Source organism: Xyrauchen texanus, unplaced genomic scaffold, assembly GCF_025860055.1.
Source record: "Xyrauchen texanus isolate HMW12.3.18 unplaced genomic scaffold, RBS_HiC_50CHRs HiC_scaffold_473, whole genome shotgun sequence".
Classification (NCBI taxonomy): domain Eukaryota; kingdom Metazoa; phylum Chordata; class Actinopteri; order Cypriniformes; family Catostomidae; genus Xyrauchen; species Xyrauchen texanus.
In genome coordinates, this window is record NW_026266441.1 from 1 (window position 1) to 17,290 (window position 17,290).

General features: G+C 39.0%; 1 protein-coding gene and 1 long non-coding RNA gene across 2 annotated transcripts; one reads left to right on the forward strand and one right to left on the reverse strand.

Annotated features, from left to right (window-relative positions):
• The first annotated feature begins 863 nt into the window (after positions 1-863).
• Positions 864-3,614, forward strand: LOC127642187 (uncharacterized). The gene is made up of 3 exons (XR_007970318.1): positions 864-2,004; positions 2,676-2,794; positions 2,919-3,614. It is a non-coding gene; the product is annotated as an uncharacterized LOC127642187 (long non-coding RNA).
• Positions 3,615-4,946: 1,332 nt separating this feature from the next.
• LOC127642188 (NACHT, LRR and PYD domains-containing protein 12-like) lies at positions 4,947-17,290 on the reverse strand. Its single transcript, XM_052124871.1, has 10 exons — positions 17,164-17,290; positions 16,595-16,780; positions 16,381-16,497; positions 13,684-13,806; positions 11,741-13,561; positions 11,366-11,539; positions 11,055-11,228; positions 7,204-7,374; positions 6,496-6,669; positions 4,947-6,328 (listed from the first exon to the last, which is right to left on the reverse strand). Exons 2-10 carry the CDS (start codon positions 16,768-16,770, stop codon positions 6,145-6,147), a joined length of 3,114 nt encoding a protein of 1,037 aa, XP_051980831.1. The 5' UTR covers positions 16,771-16,780; positions 17,164-17,290; the 3' UTR covers positions 4,947-6,144.

A 17,290-nucleotide genomic window follows, 5' to 3' on the forward strand; every position in this document is an offset into this window, starting at 1 on the left:
AGGAATTTTTTCTTTGACAAAAGGGCACCAAGGGGCAAAGGGGCAGGTGCTCAAGCACCCAACGCCCCCCTCCTCTGCACTGTGTGACTCACCAGAATAAACGAGGAAAACTCCCGCGGCGAGTAGAACGGCTTACAGTTAATAAAGAGCGCTTCCAGATTAGGACAGCACATCCTCTTTAATGTTGTTACATCTGTACACCAACTTTCGTTGATGTAAAAGCATGTTCCACCGCCTCTCGTTTTCCCCGTTAACTCCGCGATGCGATCCGCTCTGAACAGCTGGAAGCCCGGCAGATGTAATGCGCTGTCCGGAATGGCTTCACTCAGCCAGGTTTCAGTGAAGCACAATGCAGCAGAGTTTGAAAAATCCTTATTAGTACGTGTGAGGAGATGTAGTTCGTCAGTTTTGTTTGGAAGAGAGCGGAGATTCGCGAGATGAATGCTCGGCTGTGCTGTTCGAACGCCGCGCTGACGGAGTTTAACCAGCGCGCCAGCTCGTCTCCCTCGCCTGCGTCTCGTAGCACGTCTAAACATCACAGCAGAGCCTCCAACTAAAATGTCCAGCAAAACGTCCGAATATTCAAAAACCGGGAAAAGATTATCTGGTATGTGCTGCCGAATGTTCAGCAGTTCGTCCATGGTAAAACTGACTGGTAAAAGATTGCTAAACACAGGACAAACAAACAAAAACTACAAAAGAATTGGAGAGCTCCACACCGAGGCGGCCATCTGCGGCGCCATCGTACGAATAGTCGATCATGTGCCCTTCTGTAGTTACTACGGTGATTAACAAATACCTCATAAAGTAAACAACAGATTTTTATTATTTTACTGTAAATTTAACAGAATTTGTATGTATTTTTTCAAGTCAAACTGTTTGCGATAGTTTGACTATAATTGATATTAAAAAAATTCTAAATAAATTATTACATTAAATCATACTCTACCTCAACCACAATGTATTTAAAAATGCATTGGTTTGTTATGAAAAAGAATGCTATTAAACGTGTGCTTTTAAAGTATAACTTTTTAAATGTAACAATTCAAAACAAATACAAACTTAACAGACTAAGTTGGCTCCGCCCACCCTCTCGCATCTTGTTGACACTTTGTGTCTGATTGACAGGAACAACAGGTGACGCTGTTAGTCTGAGCAGACAGTCAGAACTAATGTGTGTGCGCTTGAGCATTTAGGACTATATTATATTTCTTTTTTCGTTCTTTGAATTAGTTAATTCATTTAAATCTTTTGATTATTCATATATGTATAATTCGGCTCTTCTGATATGCGAGCCGGTTCCCAACGTCCACCAAAGAATCGGTTCTTAGAGCCAACTCATTCGCACAAGGCCCATCACTACTTCATTTTCTCCTGTATTCACAGGTAAAAGTAATCTGTCAGCTGGGTCTGAGTTGGGGCCTGTAACACATATACAGTGCCATAATTGTGAGAATTATGAAACTGCACATGCTGTTCTGCTCTGTGTGTTTTTGCTTTCTATGTATGTGTGCTCAGTTGACCCCAGATGCACGCCGCACACCTCAGGGTGTGCATGGTATTGGGGCAATATATTTAGCAATTGCTGACGGTTCCCCTTTTCTCTCTTCCTCTTTATGATGTTCTGTATTCCGTGAAGCATGGGCTACTTGTTTTTGTGAGTTGAATAGGTCATACTGGTCTTCGTGAGGTGAACAGTGTCAGCCATATGCAGAGCCGGCCCAAGGCATAAGCGAACTAAGCAGCTGCTTAGGGCCCCGTGGACACCAGAGGGCCCCCAAGAGCACATGAAATGACAGCTTGATTTTGTTTTTTGTTTTTGTGATATACTGTCAATGGACAATGGTAATTATACAAAAACGCAATATTAAGTTAACGGGCTGCAGGATGCAAGCACATTCAGACAGCAAATCAATGTCACAAAAAAGGACATATCCTCTGGTGCAGTGAAAGGAAAAAGAAGAATAGAGGAAACAGAGGAAGAGAAAAAACAGCAAGATAAAGGTATGTTAAGCTAGGCTATGTTACGAGCTAACATTAGCTGGCTAGTTAGTTAACATAGCCTATGTAGCATATCTTCTTTTTTACGAAAGTTTGATAAAACATCCGTGACATCTAATAGCCTTGACATCTTATATTATAGTACAACATATTACTTTGCTAGTTTTTGATGAAAGTTTTTGTCTTCTGTGTAAAAATAAATTTCCTGGGTATATATTTTTTTGTAATAAAGATAAGCTTCTGTTCCATAAACTTTGTACTGATAACTGACAACTTAACATTATTTACATTAGTCTACCATTTTGGGGTCTTTGCTATCATATTCCAATATCATCATGCCTCAGTCAGCTAGTTATAGATTAAGAGTTGTTGTTTTAGGAGTACAGATGACTTGATGCTGTGTATAATAATTCGTGTTGAGAAAATAACATTCTGTTCTGTCAAATATGTACTCTTATGAAACTTCCCTAGGAGCACTGTTGAAATATTCTGGAGGTGGGGCACAACCAACGCCACCTGCCCCGAGTGCCAGTGCTACAGCTGATGATGATTTTTCAACAATCCCAGATCATTATATTTATATGGATAAACCATGCCTTTGTTTTTGACAGACAGTTGCATTACCTTCTAATATGACATCTAACATGTCTTTTATTATTTTCATCTTTCATCAGGTCCATCCTCTGCAGGCGAGGAGCACTTCCCAGCACGTACATCCACTGATCCTACTGTTCCTTCCATGTCTGTTTCAACCTCAGCGGATGTGGCAAGTTAATAGCACAGCAGCCTTTGTGTATGCTCAGTTACTGTAGAATATCCTGAGATTTCATATTTCTAATTATAATTATTAATGTAATTTCCTTATATTTCCTTCTACTTCTGTGGTCATTGGGATCAATATCACATCTACCCCTTAGGAACTTCCAGCCTACACCATGGATCAGCAGCTCCTCCAGTTGACCCAGCTGAGTTGTCATCTATCCTGTCCGACTCAGAAAGGACTGATCTGGTAAGCAGAGGGCCACTGCCTATAAAGGAAAACTTCACATTCCCTGAAAAACCTGATGGCCGAAGCTTCCACTACCACTACACCTTCAGAAAATGTATTAATGGGGAATAATGTAAGTGGAGCTGGCTCACTTATTCAAAAAGAAATGATGCAGTCTACAGCTTCTGCTGCAAATTGTTCTCTAGGAAGTCCACAAAACTGGTAACAGAGGGATAACAAGATTGGGTAAATATAGGTGTGCTACTGTTACAATTAAAACCATAGAAGGGTAAAATCATGCCAGGCAGACATTGGTATTTTGTAAGCACCACAGCTACTAATAACATTGATAAGGGGTGTGTTAGATTTATAGTGTGTGAATAAAGCATTGACAATATTCAATCATATTGGCGGCACCCAAATCAAATTCTGCTTGGGGCCCCATAAAGGCTTGGGCGGCCCTGGCCATATGGCAGAATGTCTGGGGCATCTGTATATGGTCCTGTTCCTGTATCACTCCGGTGTACCCAGTTTATCCCCTTAATCATATAAGCCTTGTCACTTTACTATTGGCTGTTCTTTGTCTCATGAAGAATATAAATAACATGCTTGCTGTAATAAACATTGAGTAGATTGAAAAGAAGCACCCTGTGTGTTGTTGTTCTTTCTCCTCCCTTCGCGAAGTCTTCAGAGACACAGACTCATGACTGCACCTGGGCACGTATTACTTACAGGGCCCAAGGAATTCGGGATTGCGACGATATCCAAGTTATATTCCCAACAATAACCTCTTGACTAGTTCACTCATTAACTATTCAGTTCGCTGTGATTAATCACATATTTCTCCAGCAACTTTTAACGACCAACTGAACTTGATTGTCATCTCAAATTAATTTTAGCGTCATAATGCAACTGACATTTTCTGAAGAAGCTCAACAAATGTGATCCGAGGTAAAGATTTAAAAAAAAAATATCATTTTAAAATGCTCAAAAGCTGGTTTTCTGAACGTGAACTCAGCACTGGACAAATATTTCTGATAGTTTATAATAATGAAACATGCGGAGAATTTTATTCAGCTGACTTTTTTCATCTACAGAACAGGGTGAGGCTAATTTAAGTTTGTGTAAATAAAAGGCATATATTAGGTCTAAAAACATATATATATATATATATATTCGTTTGGCTATTTATTTTAATTTAATGCTTTTTTCATTTGGTGATTTATTTAATTTAATACAGGGAATTTTACCAGCATTTTTTTCAGTAGTAAACTGAACTATAATTTAATAAAATTTGGGCTGTAAGTTTTCAAAAAAAATAAATAATACAAAAGAATACAACAAAAAAAGCACCGATGCTCCTTTCTCTTAGTATTGTGTATTTATTTTTGATTTAAAACATCTTTGTGCATAGAAATTATGTTTTTTGTATCGTCGGCTAACTCAATGTCTATAATTTTGAATGGTGTGAAAAAGCAACTTTAATAAATAAACGGATGACTACCGCGATTAAATTAAGAGGACATTCATTTGTTCTCCGTGCACTTGTCGAGGTGCATGATATGAGATATTTGTGTTGGCACTCCTGGAGTGTTTTGATGCATACTAAGTGTTTGCAGCATCGGATATCCCGTTAAAATCAATCCATAGTCACGTAAAATAAATTAGCTTATTGTCTTATTGATAAACACAGGCTAACGAATGGGGCAAATTCTGTCACGTGACAGTATTTTTGCGTTAATGAAATTTTCTCGACAGTGTTTCCAAACCTTTTTTTTTCACGACATTTGAAGTATCAACAGTTTATGCGCTACACTTAAAATATTTGGCAGCTGTGGTTGCTAGAATAATTCTGTAAAAAATACAGTAAATGTAAACCACTTTACATAACAACCTGTACATTTTACAGTTTAAAATGGTTGTAATTTAAACGCTGGCACTGTAAAACAAATTCTGTTTATTATAGAGTAATAAAAATAAAATTAACAAGCCTTCTTAAACTGTTAAAATCTGTTGTTTACTTTGTAGTCACTACAGTGATTAACAAATACCTCAGAGCATTGACCAATAAACATACAGCGCTCAGTATCACTCACACAAACACCATCAGGGTAACACATATGAGAATTAAATAATGCAGTAAACATGAACTAAATTACATCAAATATAACACAGAACATCCCAGTGTACATAACTGATATTAAAAACAAGAAACATAACTATTCCCATAAAATGTAATGGGTCATGCAGCGAATTGTGGGAACGCCCGATTACCTTTTTTTTTTACTGTAATTTTAACAATAATTTACTGTAAACAATTTACTCTCTTGTTCTTTTTACCATTGGTTATAGAGGAAAATCGTTATTATACCATTATTTAATTTTTACATCATTTTATTGTAAAAACTACTGTATTGACTTAAAATATATTAAAACATTTTACTGTATATTTTACAGTTAATATTTGTTAATCAATGTAGCATTTTTACACTATTTTACTGCTAAAATTGTTTACAGTGTAGATTTAAATGGAGAAATATGATGTCGACTCTTGGGAAATTTTAGCAATAATGCTTTATTTTGATGCGCTGAAACGTTTTTCGCAACAAAAATAAATCCTTGGATGGAAACGTAGTTAGTGTTGCCGTTTCAGGCTAGTCAGGATGATCAAAAAACAAACAAACAGCAATGCACTTATCCTGGGATGCACAGAACAAGAAAGAGCCCCCCCCCCCTCCCCCCCCTTTACAATGTCTACAGCCTCATCATAAGCAAAGACTGCGACGTGCTCATTCGTTTATGTTGTCAGTTTGATCATGAACGTGTTGAGATCGATGCTCAAATTCACCAATAATCGGCTTGGACTCGAGCACCACAGTGGTGTGACCGTCCACTGCAAACTTACATTCAGATCTGCATAGTGGAACGGGGGCAACGCCCATATTTTCACAATCCAATCAACAACCAGTGGATAAACTCAAATCCTCGCCCAACATATGCAGAGGAAAATACATTGCACACATTGATTATTGGATGTATGAAAGTTAACTGTATCATAATAACCAGCCAAACCTTGACTATGTTTTTTATGGTAATTTGTTTTCCTGATAGAGGCTAACTTGTTATATAATATCATATTAGAGACTTTACTGAAGTTATCTGTCTATCATGAGTTTATCCAGTCTATAATTTGAATGTTCTTGCAGGGCAGTGAGCCGCTTCTTCGCTTCTCCCAGTTTGTTCCCAGACAAGTCCAGCTCTCTGAGGTGGGAGGGGTTAAACTGGAGTGCTGAAGCCACGGCAACACCACCTCCTTCTGTGATATCACAGTATGACAGCCTGCAGAGAATGCATTTGGCACAAAATCCATAGCTATTATATGTGTGTGATATATATATATATATATATATATATATACATACATACACACATATATAGCACACACACACACAGTGTACAGTATTTTACATATAAACAAAAAAGGCTTTGTTTCTGTGTTTACTCACCTCAGTCTCTCCAGTTTACATTCAGGTTTTTTCAGTACATCGGAGATGAACTTCACTCCAGAGTCTTGTATCTTGTTCATGTTCAGCCGGAGTTCAGTCAGATGAGAAGGATTTGAGCTCAAAGCAGAGCATAGAAATCTACATCCAGTTCCTGTGATACTACAGTCTTCCAGACTGCAGGGGGAGACAGAGACAAATCAGAACCATAATGTTACAAACTGATCTTGCCTCCAACCTCTAAGGTACACTTAAAGAAATGAATAGTTGCACTTTTTACAATTATGTTTCAAATAATGTGCACTCTCATGAGACTCCAGTTACATCAGTAAACTTTTAGGTTCTGTATGTTGAGATCATATGACAAGTAGACATTAGAATAGACCTTTTATTATCTCTGTAACCCTATGTATTGGCTGACTGCTAATAGGATATGGCAATTGAAAACTACTGCTTTTACACAATACATCCACACCACCTATCAAAAATCTCAAATCAAATCCATTTCTTACATCGAAATAAGACAAGGTTTTAAAAGGATTTGACGATTTACACAGAAATACATACAACATTGCACAATAATATTGCTAGTAAAATCTTAAAGTGAAAGAAATCAGTTTTTGCCAAATTTAAGCCTTCTGTTCCACACACATCTGTCTATATATGCCAGTGTGTTTAAGTCAGGTGTGTGTGTGTGTGTGTGTGTTATACCTCAGAGTTGTCAGTTTACAGTTAGGATTCTTCAGTCCAGCACTGAGCAGCTTTATTCCTGAATCCTGCAGGTCATTTTTATTCAAGTCCAGCTCCAGAAGTGTGGTGTTTCTGCTCAAAGCATCAGCCAGTGACTTGCAGCTTCTCTCTGCAATATTACAGCTCAAAAGTCTAGAAGAAAAAAAAAAACGAAATAAATAAATACAGCTCTAGGAAAAAAATAAGAGAGACCACTCCATATTGTTCTTAAATCAGCATCTCAACATGTATGGCTTCCATTCCAGTGTCTGTTGAAATCCAACAAAAACAAACCACCTCCTACTTAATGAGGTACTGGTTATGTGATCATCTGAACCAAATCTTATTTAACTAGGAAAAGTATAAAAACCACTGCTATGGTCATCACTATTCTCTTCACGCCATCACAGGTGGCAGTATGCACCTATTAAGTTGGGTCACAACCCGTCATAAAACCTTAAGATCTCTATTCTCTTGCAATAGGACACTCTGGATGACAAAAACCTAACCCTACCTCAAAAGTAATTGGAATCAAAAAAGAACAATTGACCATGCTAAAAGAGTTGAAAATATATGTTTTCAGTGAGGAAAAGAAGGGTTCAAGTCTGGCTGTACTGGCAGAGGGATACATTGAGCGTCAGGATGCTTCCATCCTTAAAATGTCCAAGACAGCGTTTCATATCAACCAGGTCAAGCAGCAGACATTGGGGACAACACAGCTACAGAGGGCGAAAACGACTCTCCTGACTGGGATGAGTGCCAACTCATTTGAATGGCACTCAACAACCGTAGAATTACATCAAGTGACCTACAAAAATGCATGGCGAGGACGGTTTGAAACAGGCTTGTAGGTGTAGGGCTGAATTCATGCAAAGCTAGAAAAAAGCCCTTCGGCGATGAGAAGCAAATAAGAGACAGGCTGAGGTTTGCAAAAAACCATAATGATTGGACCATAGAGAACTGGAGTAAGGTCATCTCTGATGAGTGCAATTTTCTATGGTCATCTAATGGTTAGATGGTGACCTGGAGAGGCCTACAAGCCACAGTGTCTCGCATCCACTGTGACATTTTTTTGGAGGATAGTTGATAGGGGTGCTTCAAGGCTGGAATCGGTCAGATTCGTCTTTGTAAAGGATGCATGAATCAAGCCATGTACAAGGTTATCCTGGAAGAAAACTTGCTTGCTTCTTCTCTGACATGTTTCCCAACTCTTAGGATTGTTTTTTTTGGGCCCTGCCAGGGCAATCAAGGTGTGGATGGAGGACATCGCTAGCGCATTCTCCAGATCTAAATCCCCATTGAAAACCTCTGGAATGTGGTCAAGAGAAAAATGGATAGTCACAAGCCATCAAACAAAGCTGAGCTGCTTGAAATTTTGCACCAGGAGTGCCATAAAGTCACCCATCAACAATGCGAAAGACTGGTAGAGAGAGAATGCCAAGACGCATGAAAGCTGTGATTGAAAATCAGGATTGTTCCACCAAATATTGATTTCTGAACTCTTCCCAAGTTAAAACATTTATGTTGTTTAAAAATGAATAAGAAATTGTTTTCTTTGCATTATTTGAGGTTTGAAAACACGGCATCTTTTTTGTTATTTTGACCAGTTGTCATTATCTGCATTATTATCTATCAGGGCTTTATTATCTATCAGGGCTTCAAACGCTCTAAATCAGGGCTTGACATTAACGCCTGTCCGGGACAAGTGGAAATTTTGAATGGGCAAGTTAAAGAAAATTTTACTTGGCTGACCGGACAAGGAGCCCGATTAAAATCTCAATAACTAATGTTAGCTCACTAGTGCCAGATTGAGCACAATTTGAATCATTCACCAGCAACAGTACTATCAAAAGTAAATCCAGAGTGGTAGTAAATAAACAGGCAAGAGATCAGGACAGGTGGCACACAATCAAAGGTTATATCCAGGAGGCATTAATAGTAGGCAGGTGTAAACTGACCAGGACCATTAACAGAAAACTCCTAGAATGCTTAGAAATGTAAGTTAGGCAAAGCAAGACTGCGCAGTAACAGAGAGTGAGATTTAAATAGCTGAATAGATTGGAAACATGTGAAAAGGTAATCATTGCCAGGTACGGGGATTATGGGAAATGCTAAGAGTCCAGAATGTTAAAGTCAGTCCCCAGGTGACGGAGTCCTCTGGTGGTGACTGGGAGGAACAACAAAGACAGGATTCAGTCAACTATTCAAGTAACTTTTTAGTTAATTATCAATTTATTGTCCAAAGGGCTTAATGTCAAGAAGGGGATGACAATGTTTTTATTTGAATGACAATGACAATGTCAATGTTTTTGACTAAATGACAATGTTTTTATTTGAAATTTGGGAGAAATGTTGCCATACTTTATAGAAGAAAAAAAAAAAACATTTACATTTTACTCAAAATACCTATAAATAGTAAATTCAGAGATACTGATAGTTTTGCAGTGGTCTCTTAATTATTTCCGAGCTGTATATTTACTATTGTCTAATACAATTACCAATTTATCATCAAAGCTTGTCTCTAATATTTAAAGGGACAGTTCACTCAAAAATGAAAATTCTTTCATCATTTACTCACCCTTATGTTGATGTTTTTGTGTATGACTTTATGGCAATGTTATGCAGAATGATAGCTTCGTTCACCATTAACTTTCATTGCATATAATAAACTATATAATGAAGGTGAATGGTGACTAGGGCTGCTAACTGTCCCATATAATATGGGATCCTCTCGTATTTAATGGAACAAATCCCTACTAGCATCTCACACCCAAATTGCTGGGAATGTTTCACAAATTGAGAGAAATGGATCTGAAACATGTGAATTATGTGAGATATCGGCTGTTATACGTTACAAGGATGACACACTTGACCGAAGCAGCCTGAGGAAAGATTAAAGACAATCAGCGCACACTTTCTGAGGTGTTTTCTGTCAGACTCTGGAGAATTTTGTCAAACATATAGCATTTCAGTGCATGATTCACACTATTTTGATTTCAAAAACACCAGTAAACTGACCTATTCAAGACATGGCATTGCATTGCATATGTCAGAGGTCGTTCTGGGAGAATGAAGGTAAGAAAAACTGCAGCACTTTCATTACAAAAGTACATTACAGGTTTAGTTAAAACAATTAATGTGATTTTCTTACATTTACATAGAAAACAATGACACTGTAATCCATGGAGAAATACACTTTTTTCATGTTAAGCATTTTTTCTCCTGTAAATATTCATCATGTGTGTTTGCTCAAAACAGTAATGCACTGAGACAAAAATAAATCAGTGATATGTAGCCCTAATTTTTTTAAACACATTAGTCATATTCTGTCTACAAATTTAGTTTGTTGAGCTTTAAAAATGGAGAAAGCTTGAGCTGAATTATTGGGAATAAAAAGCTTGACAGAAAAATATTTTATTTCTCCATTGATTGTAGCGTCTTTCTTTTGGTAAAAAGTAGTGTTTATTAAAAGTGAAGATTGCTAGAAATGTGGTTCTTCATTTTATTAAAGCAGTTTTCTTTTTATGCATTAGGGGCTGTGCACACCAAATGCCCATCTGCACTGATTTTCAATTGTTTACCTATCAAAGGAAGCTCTAGGTGGACCTCTTTAGGAGCCTCGCTGAAAGAAAAAAGTCTCTTATTTAGAGCTAGAATAACCCGTATTTGGCTGGTAAAACGTTGGCAACCCAAATGGTGACTGAGGCTAACAATCTAATCAAAAATCTACTTTTGTGTTCCACGGAAGAAGAAAAAGTTACGATTTTGAACAACATGAACGTGAGTGAATGAGAAAACGGTTTAATAACTGGAAAATTGGGTCATATACAAACTTTAATTTCTGCAGCGCACACTGCGGATTCTTCAGTAGAGATGATAATGCTGTCACTCCTGTATCCCCAGTCAAATTGAAGCTCAGATCAAGCGCTCTCAGGTTTGAAGGATTTGAATTAAGAGCCTCTGATAATAAGGTACAGTCTCTGGTAGTTAAACCACACTCGGATAATCTGTGTTATAAAGAGACAATGAAGATACTGCAGCAACTTCTTGGCTTGGATTTTTATGTCACAAAGTAGACTGTCGTTTGTAGACAATGAATTTAATTGAAAAATCACGTTAACAAGTTAAAAAGAAGTGAGCTTACTCAAGTGTCTCAAGTTTACAGTGTGAATTTCGCAACCCATGGGAGAGAATCTGCATTCCAGAACCCTGTAGAGTATTCCCACTCAGTTTCAACTCTTTGAGGTTGGTGGAGTTTGAGCTGATAGCTGAACTTAGTGCCTGAAAACCTCTGGAAGTGAGGTTGCAGTGCCTGACCCTGGAGAAAAGAAAAGAACACTGATCCTATTGGTCAGATACTGAATGTAAAACATCTGATGTGTCTGATCGGAGGAAATTCAAACATAGGATACATTTTTTTGTCTACAAAACTAAACTGAATCATTTTAAAATGGTGTTAAGGCCATAAGAACCATAAATATTCAAGTGTTTTCAAACTTTTAATCAATAGTGTGCATACTCAGCTGTTCTTGCCGACTTGACAACAGGTAACATCCTCTCCAGACATTCATCTGCATTGTTATCACTATACTTCCTGAGGTCAAACACGTCCAGAAAGCTCTCAGATGACAGCAGAACAAAGACCAGAGCTGACCACTGTGAGGCAGTGAGCTTGGTTTTCGAAAGCCGTCTGCTTTTTTGGAAACTCTGTATTTCCTCCTCTAAAGAAAAGTCATTGAGTTCGTTAAGGCAGTGGAACAGGTTGATATATTTTTCTGGGGAGAGATTCATCCTTAGTCGAACCTTAATGTAGTCTATAGTGTCCGTCACACTTTCAGAAGCGATGGCTGATGTCTGGGATATAACACAGTGCAGAAGAGCCTGGTTTGACTCAAGAGAGAGTCCCAAGAGGAAACGGAGGAAAAGATCGAAATGACCACTTTTGCTTTGCAACGTCTTGTCTAAAGCACTTTTGTGCAGATCAGAAATGGTTGACAATTTGAATTGGGGAGCAATGTTAGACGTTTTCCAACGATAAAGTATGGTGGTATTTCCCAGGCTAAATGATATGTGCACATACAGAGCTGCTAGATGTTCTTGAATGGTCAGATGAACAAAGCAGAAAACTTTCCCCCGATACAAGCCAAACTCCTCTCTGAAGATCTGAGTGCACAATCCTGAGTACACCGATGCTTCTATCACATCAATGCCACACTCTCTCAGGTCCTCCTCGTAGAATATCAAATGGCCTCTCACAAGCTGTTCAAAAGCCAGTTTCCCCAGTTTGAGGATCATGTCTTCATCTGTCACTTTCTTCTCATAGTCCTTCTCATGTTTGATGTTTGTCTGAATGATCAAGAAGTGTGTGTACATTTGAGTGAGAGTCTTGGGGATCTCTCCACTCTCTGCTTCACTCAACATTCTCTCTAGAACAGTGGCTGAAATCCAGCAGAACACCGGGATGTGACACATGATGTAGAGGCTCCTTGATGACTTCAGGTGTGTGATGATTCTATTGGCTAGACTCTGATCATTGATTCTCTTCCTGAAGTATTCCTTCTTCTGTGCTTCATTGAAGCCTCGTACCTCTGTCACTCGATCAACACACTCAGAGGGGATGAGATCAGCTGCTGCTGGTCTGGAGGTGATCCAGATGAGAGCAGAGGGAAGCAGATTCCCCTTCATGAGGTTTGTGAGCAGCACATCCACAGAGGCAGATTCACTTACATCACACAACCTCACATTGCTATGAAAATCCAGAGACAGACGACACTCATCCAAACCATCAAAGATAAACGCCACTTTATATTTGTCACTGGAAATTTCGATTTCTTTTGTTTCTGGGAAGAAGACATGAAGAAGATTTGAAAGACTGAGGTTTTTGTCGTTCATCAAGTTGAGCTCTCTGAAAGGAAGTGGAAATATGAGGTAGACTTCCTGATTTTCTTTCCCTTCGGCCCAGTCCAGAATGAACTTCTGCACTGAGACTGTTTTTCCAATGCCAGCTACTCCCTTTGTCAGCACAATTCTGATGGGTTTGTCTTGTCTAGTTAAAGGTTTAAAGATGTCATTGCATTTGATGGGTGTGTCCTCTGTTGCCGACCTCCTGGATTGTGTCTCAATATGTCTCACCTCGTGTTCATTACTGATCTCTCCGCTTTCACTCTCTGTGATGTAGAGCTCTGTGTAGATCTCATTCAGGAAGGTTGGGTTTCCCTGCTTTGCAGTTCCTTCATACAAACACTGATATTTCTCCTTCAGATTAAATTTCAACACCTCATTAGCCATCTGCCCATGTGGGCTGCTCATGTCTTCATGTTCAGCCTCTGTTGGGTCTAACCTGTAAAATAGTGAGCATACATTTTGCCTTTGGTGGCAGCGACACTTGCTGGTCAAGTTAAAAAATTACCCAATTTTTCTCACAATACAAATTATTCTATGTATCTGTAATGTAATTCTTACATTGGTTCAGATGGAAGATCATTCTTCTTGAATCTCGATGGGGGATCCATAGACTGGTGACTCTTCATGGACAAACAACTGGGAATTGGTGAGAGAGATCCCTCCCTCTCCTGCAGGACTGAACTTTATTCATAAAGGTAAAGTTCACAAAAATCTCAGTGAAACTTCTGATGAACCTGTTTTAACAAAAACTCTGTGCAAATCAGTTACAACAAGCTGTTGGCAACATTTAACAGGATTTGTGTTACAATCTGTGTAGAAATGTCAGCTCTGTTTAACAATTAGCAAAGTGTTTTGCTCTAATCTTAATCCAAGGATTAAACATTCAAACATGTACAATGAATATAAAATGATTTATATTTGCAGTAAGTATAAATCTGTTGTTCTGGGGGGTTGCCAATTATATTTAATGGACTAATAGACCATATTGCACAGAGAAGAATCCATGAATAATTTACATGAAGTGGTTATCAGCTAGCAAGACTCTACGCTTTAGGGGTGTAACGGTTCAAATTTCTCATGGTTCGGTTTGTATCACGGTTTTACAGTTTTGGTACGGTATTTGCAATGTTCAGAGAAAAATATATATTTCTGTCACAAAATATTTGGTAACAAATCTTCAGCAGGTTTGCCCACATAGTAACCAAAAAATGAACATGCTAACTGTCATAATATATAGTATATAATCATGGTTACTGTATGGAAACTACAGTATTACTGTTGTAAAACCATGATTTCTCCAAAGAAAACCATGGTGACAGCAGTCATGGTTACTATAATAAGACTGTGGAGCGGAGGGGGGATGTGCCCGGATGCGGGGGATGGCCGCCGTCCGCGGAGCACATGGGGACACTCCTCTGCCCCTGGCAGTGGCTCCCTCGCTCCAGGCAGTCGGGGTATCCAGTTCCCCGCGTCCGGGCGGTCGGGCTACTCCGTCACCCGGCAGATGGCAGCGGCACTCCCCAGGGTGGACAGCAGTGTCGAGGACTCTGCGACGGGCATCCCTCCTCCTTCCCGGGTTTCGGCACCAATGTAAGACAGTTAAAGTATAGGCCAGGAGGAGGCGAGAACCGGCTTGTCAAAATAAATAATATTTAATGAAACTCAAAACCAAAACACACAAACATAAACACACACATGACGGACATGCCCGTAATTCTCTCTCGAACCATCGTCACCAGCCGCCTTTATCCCTTGCGCTCCTCATCAGGCCGATTGGGGACCGGGCGAGTGATATTCCCACCCAGCCCCGCCCCCCTCCGCTCCACAAAGACCATTGTAAAGCCATGGTTATTTTTCATTAGGGTCTTTAACTAAAAATAACTAGATCCATATTACAGCACTAACACGCTACATGCATCAACATAACTCTACTGCACATATATTCAATATTCAGAACTTTGCTATTAAAATGGATATGAGGGATGTTGTGACGTGGCTCGAGTTCGTCAGCGGAGTAGGGAAACACTTAATACCCCAATCGCAATAGTTATTGGTTTATGGTTGTCCGAATCAGCACTGAGTTCCTGTTTAAAAACAGAAAGGAGTGTGTGCAGTTTCAGCTCATCTGTGCATGCCGCGTGCTATTTTTCCCCTGTGATTTCATTGTAAATGATCACATGTCGATGTATTACATGCGTCGAGCAATATAATGTTTTTTGACCATCGCTGTTGTAATTGACTGCAAAAAGAAAATGTTTCCAGACGGGAGAACTCAATGGCGTAGATTTGGCTTGACATTTACATTGATCATGGTATAAATATTGAGGGGGTTGTACTTGCTTGTTTTGATTATTGGGGGGTTTACCTTACCACCCCCCCCCTGGAATTTAAGCCACTGGCAGACCTGAATAACTTCTATATTAGCGGCTTGTAGTTTTCAACTACACACAACGCTTGCAGAACAGTGATGTCATCAAGCTGGCACACGTGAACACAGGCAAAGCATATCTACAGATCCATTCAGGTGCATTAGTGGAAGTTGTAACTGTGCATGTCTAGTTGATGCTTTATTTTCTTCGCAAAACCTTGTGCTCCAGATGTGTCAATAAGCTTAAGATGAACCACGGTACCAATGCTTACCGAACCGTGGGTGGTGAACCGTACATTTCATGGTTTTATTACAGAGAACCATTACACCCCAAATAAGCATGTGTTTAGAGGAGCTCTGAACGTAATAACTCGCTTTAAGGCCATGTCCTAAACAGATCTGTGAAAATGTATATCTTTGCAGTTATTTAGTCGAGCACAAAGAGCACTATCCAGTCTTTACCAGCAAATCGTTTTGTTGAATTTCAAACGTGTACTGATTTAGCACAAGCTAAAGGTTGATTCACGAAGTACTTGTTCCATTAAGAGCCATTTAATTCCAGTGTAATCTATAGGGGGTCCAATCAGTTGCTTTATCAATGCAAAGTCTGGCAAAGGAAAATTGTCCTGTCAGCAATTTTTTAATTCCTATAGGGAGGACGTTGTCTCGTGTGCCCCCCTCAGAAACCTCTGATGTAAAATTATCAAGGGGAAAATAAATTATGCACCATTTCATATGAAACTTGTGGCAATTTTCCATTTCAGTCTTTAACACACTGCATTACTGCAATAATGTTTCCAAAGTCCATTAATGGATTTAAAAAAGTCATGGCAACTGTTATTTTGTAAAAGTGGGCAGGAAAGACAATTGTTGCAAAGTTGTGTCACCTCTGTGGATTGTTTGTGTGCTCATCTTGAAGGTTTGGTGGATCTCCCATAGACAACTTGCTCTTCATGGATACACAGCTGGATACAGGAGAAGCTGATCGCACTGACTGGGTTAAACTTGAGATAACAATGTTTGTTTGTTTTTAGTTGTAAATCATGTATCTTGGTCAATAATGAACAAGAAGGCTGGTAGGTAACAGGTAGGTCTTCTCACCTCTTGGAGGCTGTAATATTGTGATGTGGCTCCTCTAACATTTGAGTTTTACTCATTAGTGAGGCAAGATCAGTTTGTGTGTTTTGTGCAGTTACTTTAGTAACTTGTCTGGAAGTAAACATCTTTGAATGGGATTCATCTGTACCAGGGGCTACCTTTGACCCCTTCCTACTCATGCTGGTGATTCTATGATGTAAATAAACCCACAGACATTAAAACATGCAGATAAGATGAAGCAAACAACAACTCAAGGTTCAGAGCAAAGCAGGAAACATTAAGACAATAGCCTCATTAGTATAATAACCATATACAGGTCAATAATAAAGTACAGTTGTCTGCTGTTGGAACATGGTAGCTCTGTGTTACATATAATATACAGGTATTTATGCCATTATATTAAATAACCCTAAAATGCATAGATAACCCCTTTTACATGCTTTGCAGATTTGTTGGCAGAATGGAGTATATAAAACACGCACTGTGCGTAGATAATTTTAAGAACCATAAAAAAGACCAAAAATAACAATACACATCATAACAATCTAAAGAAAATGATATTAGCTGCTTACATTTGTCCTGCTCTCCCCAAGAAATAATCAGCACTTCGTGTTTTTGCTGCTGTTTCCTCAATCCGGAACAGCGGATGACTTTCGTTTCACTCGTAACACCACCCGTCTCTCTCTCTCTCTCTCTCTC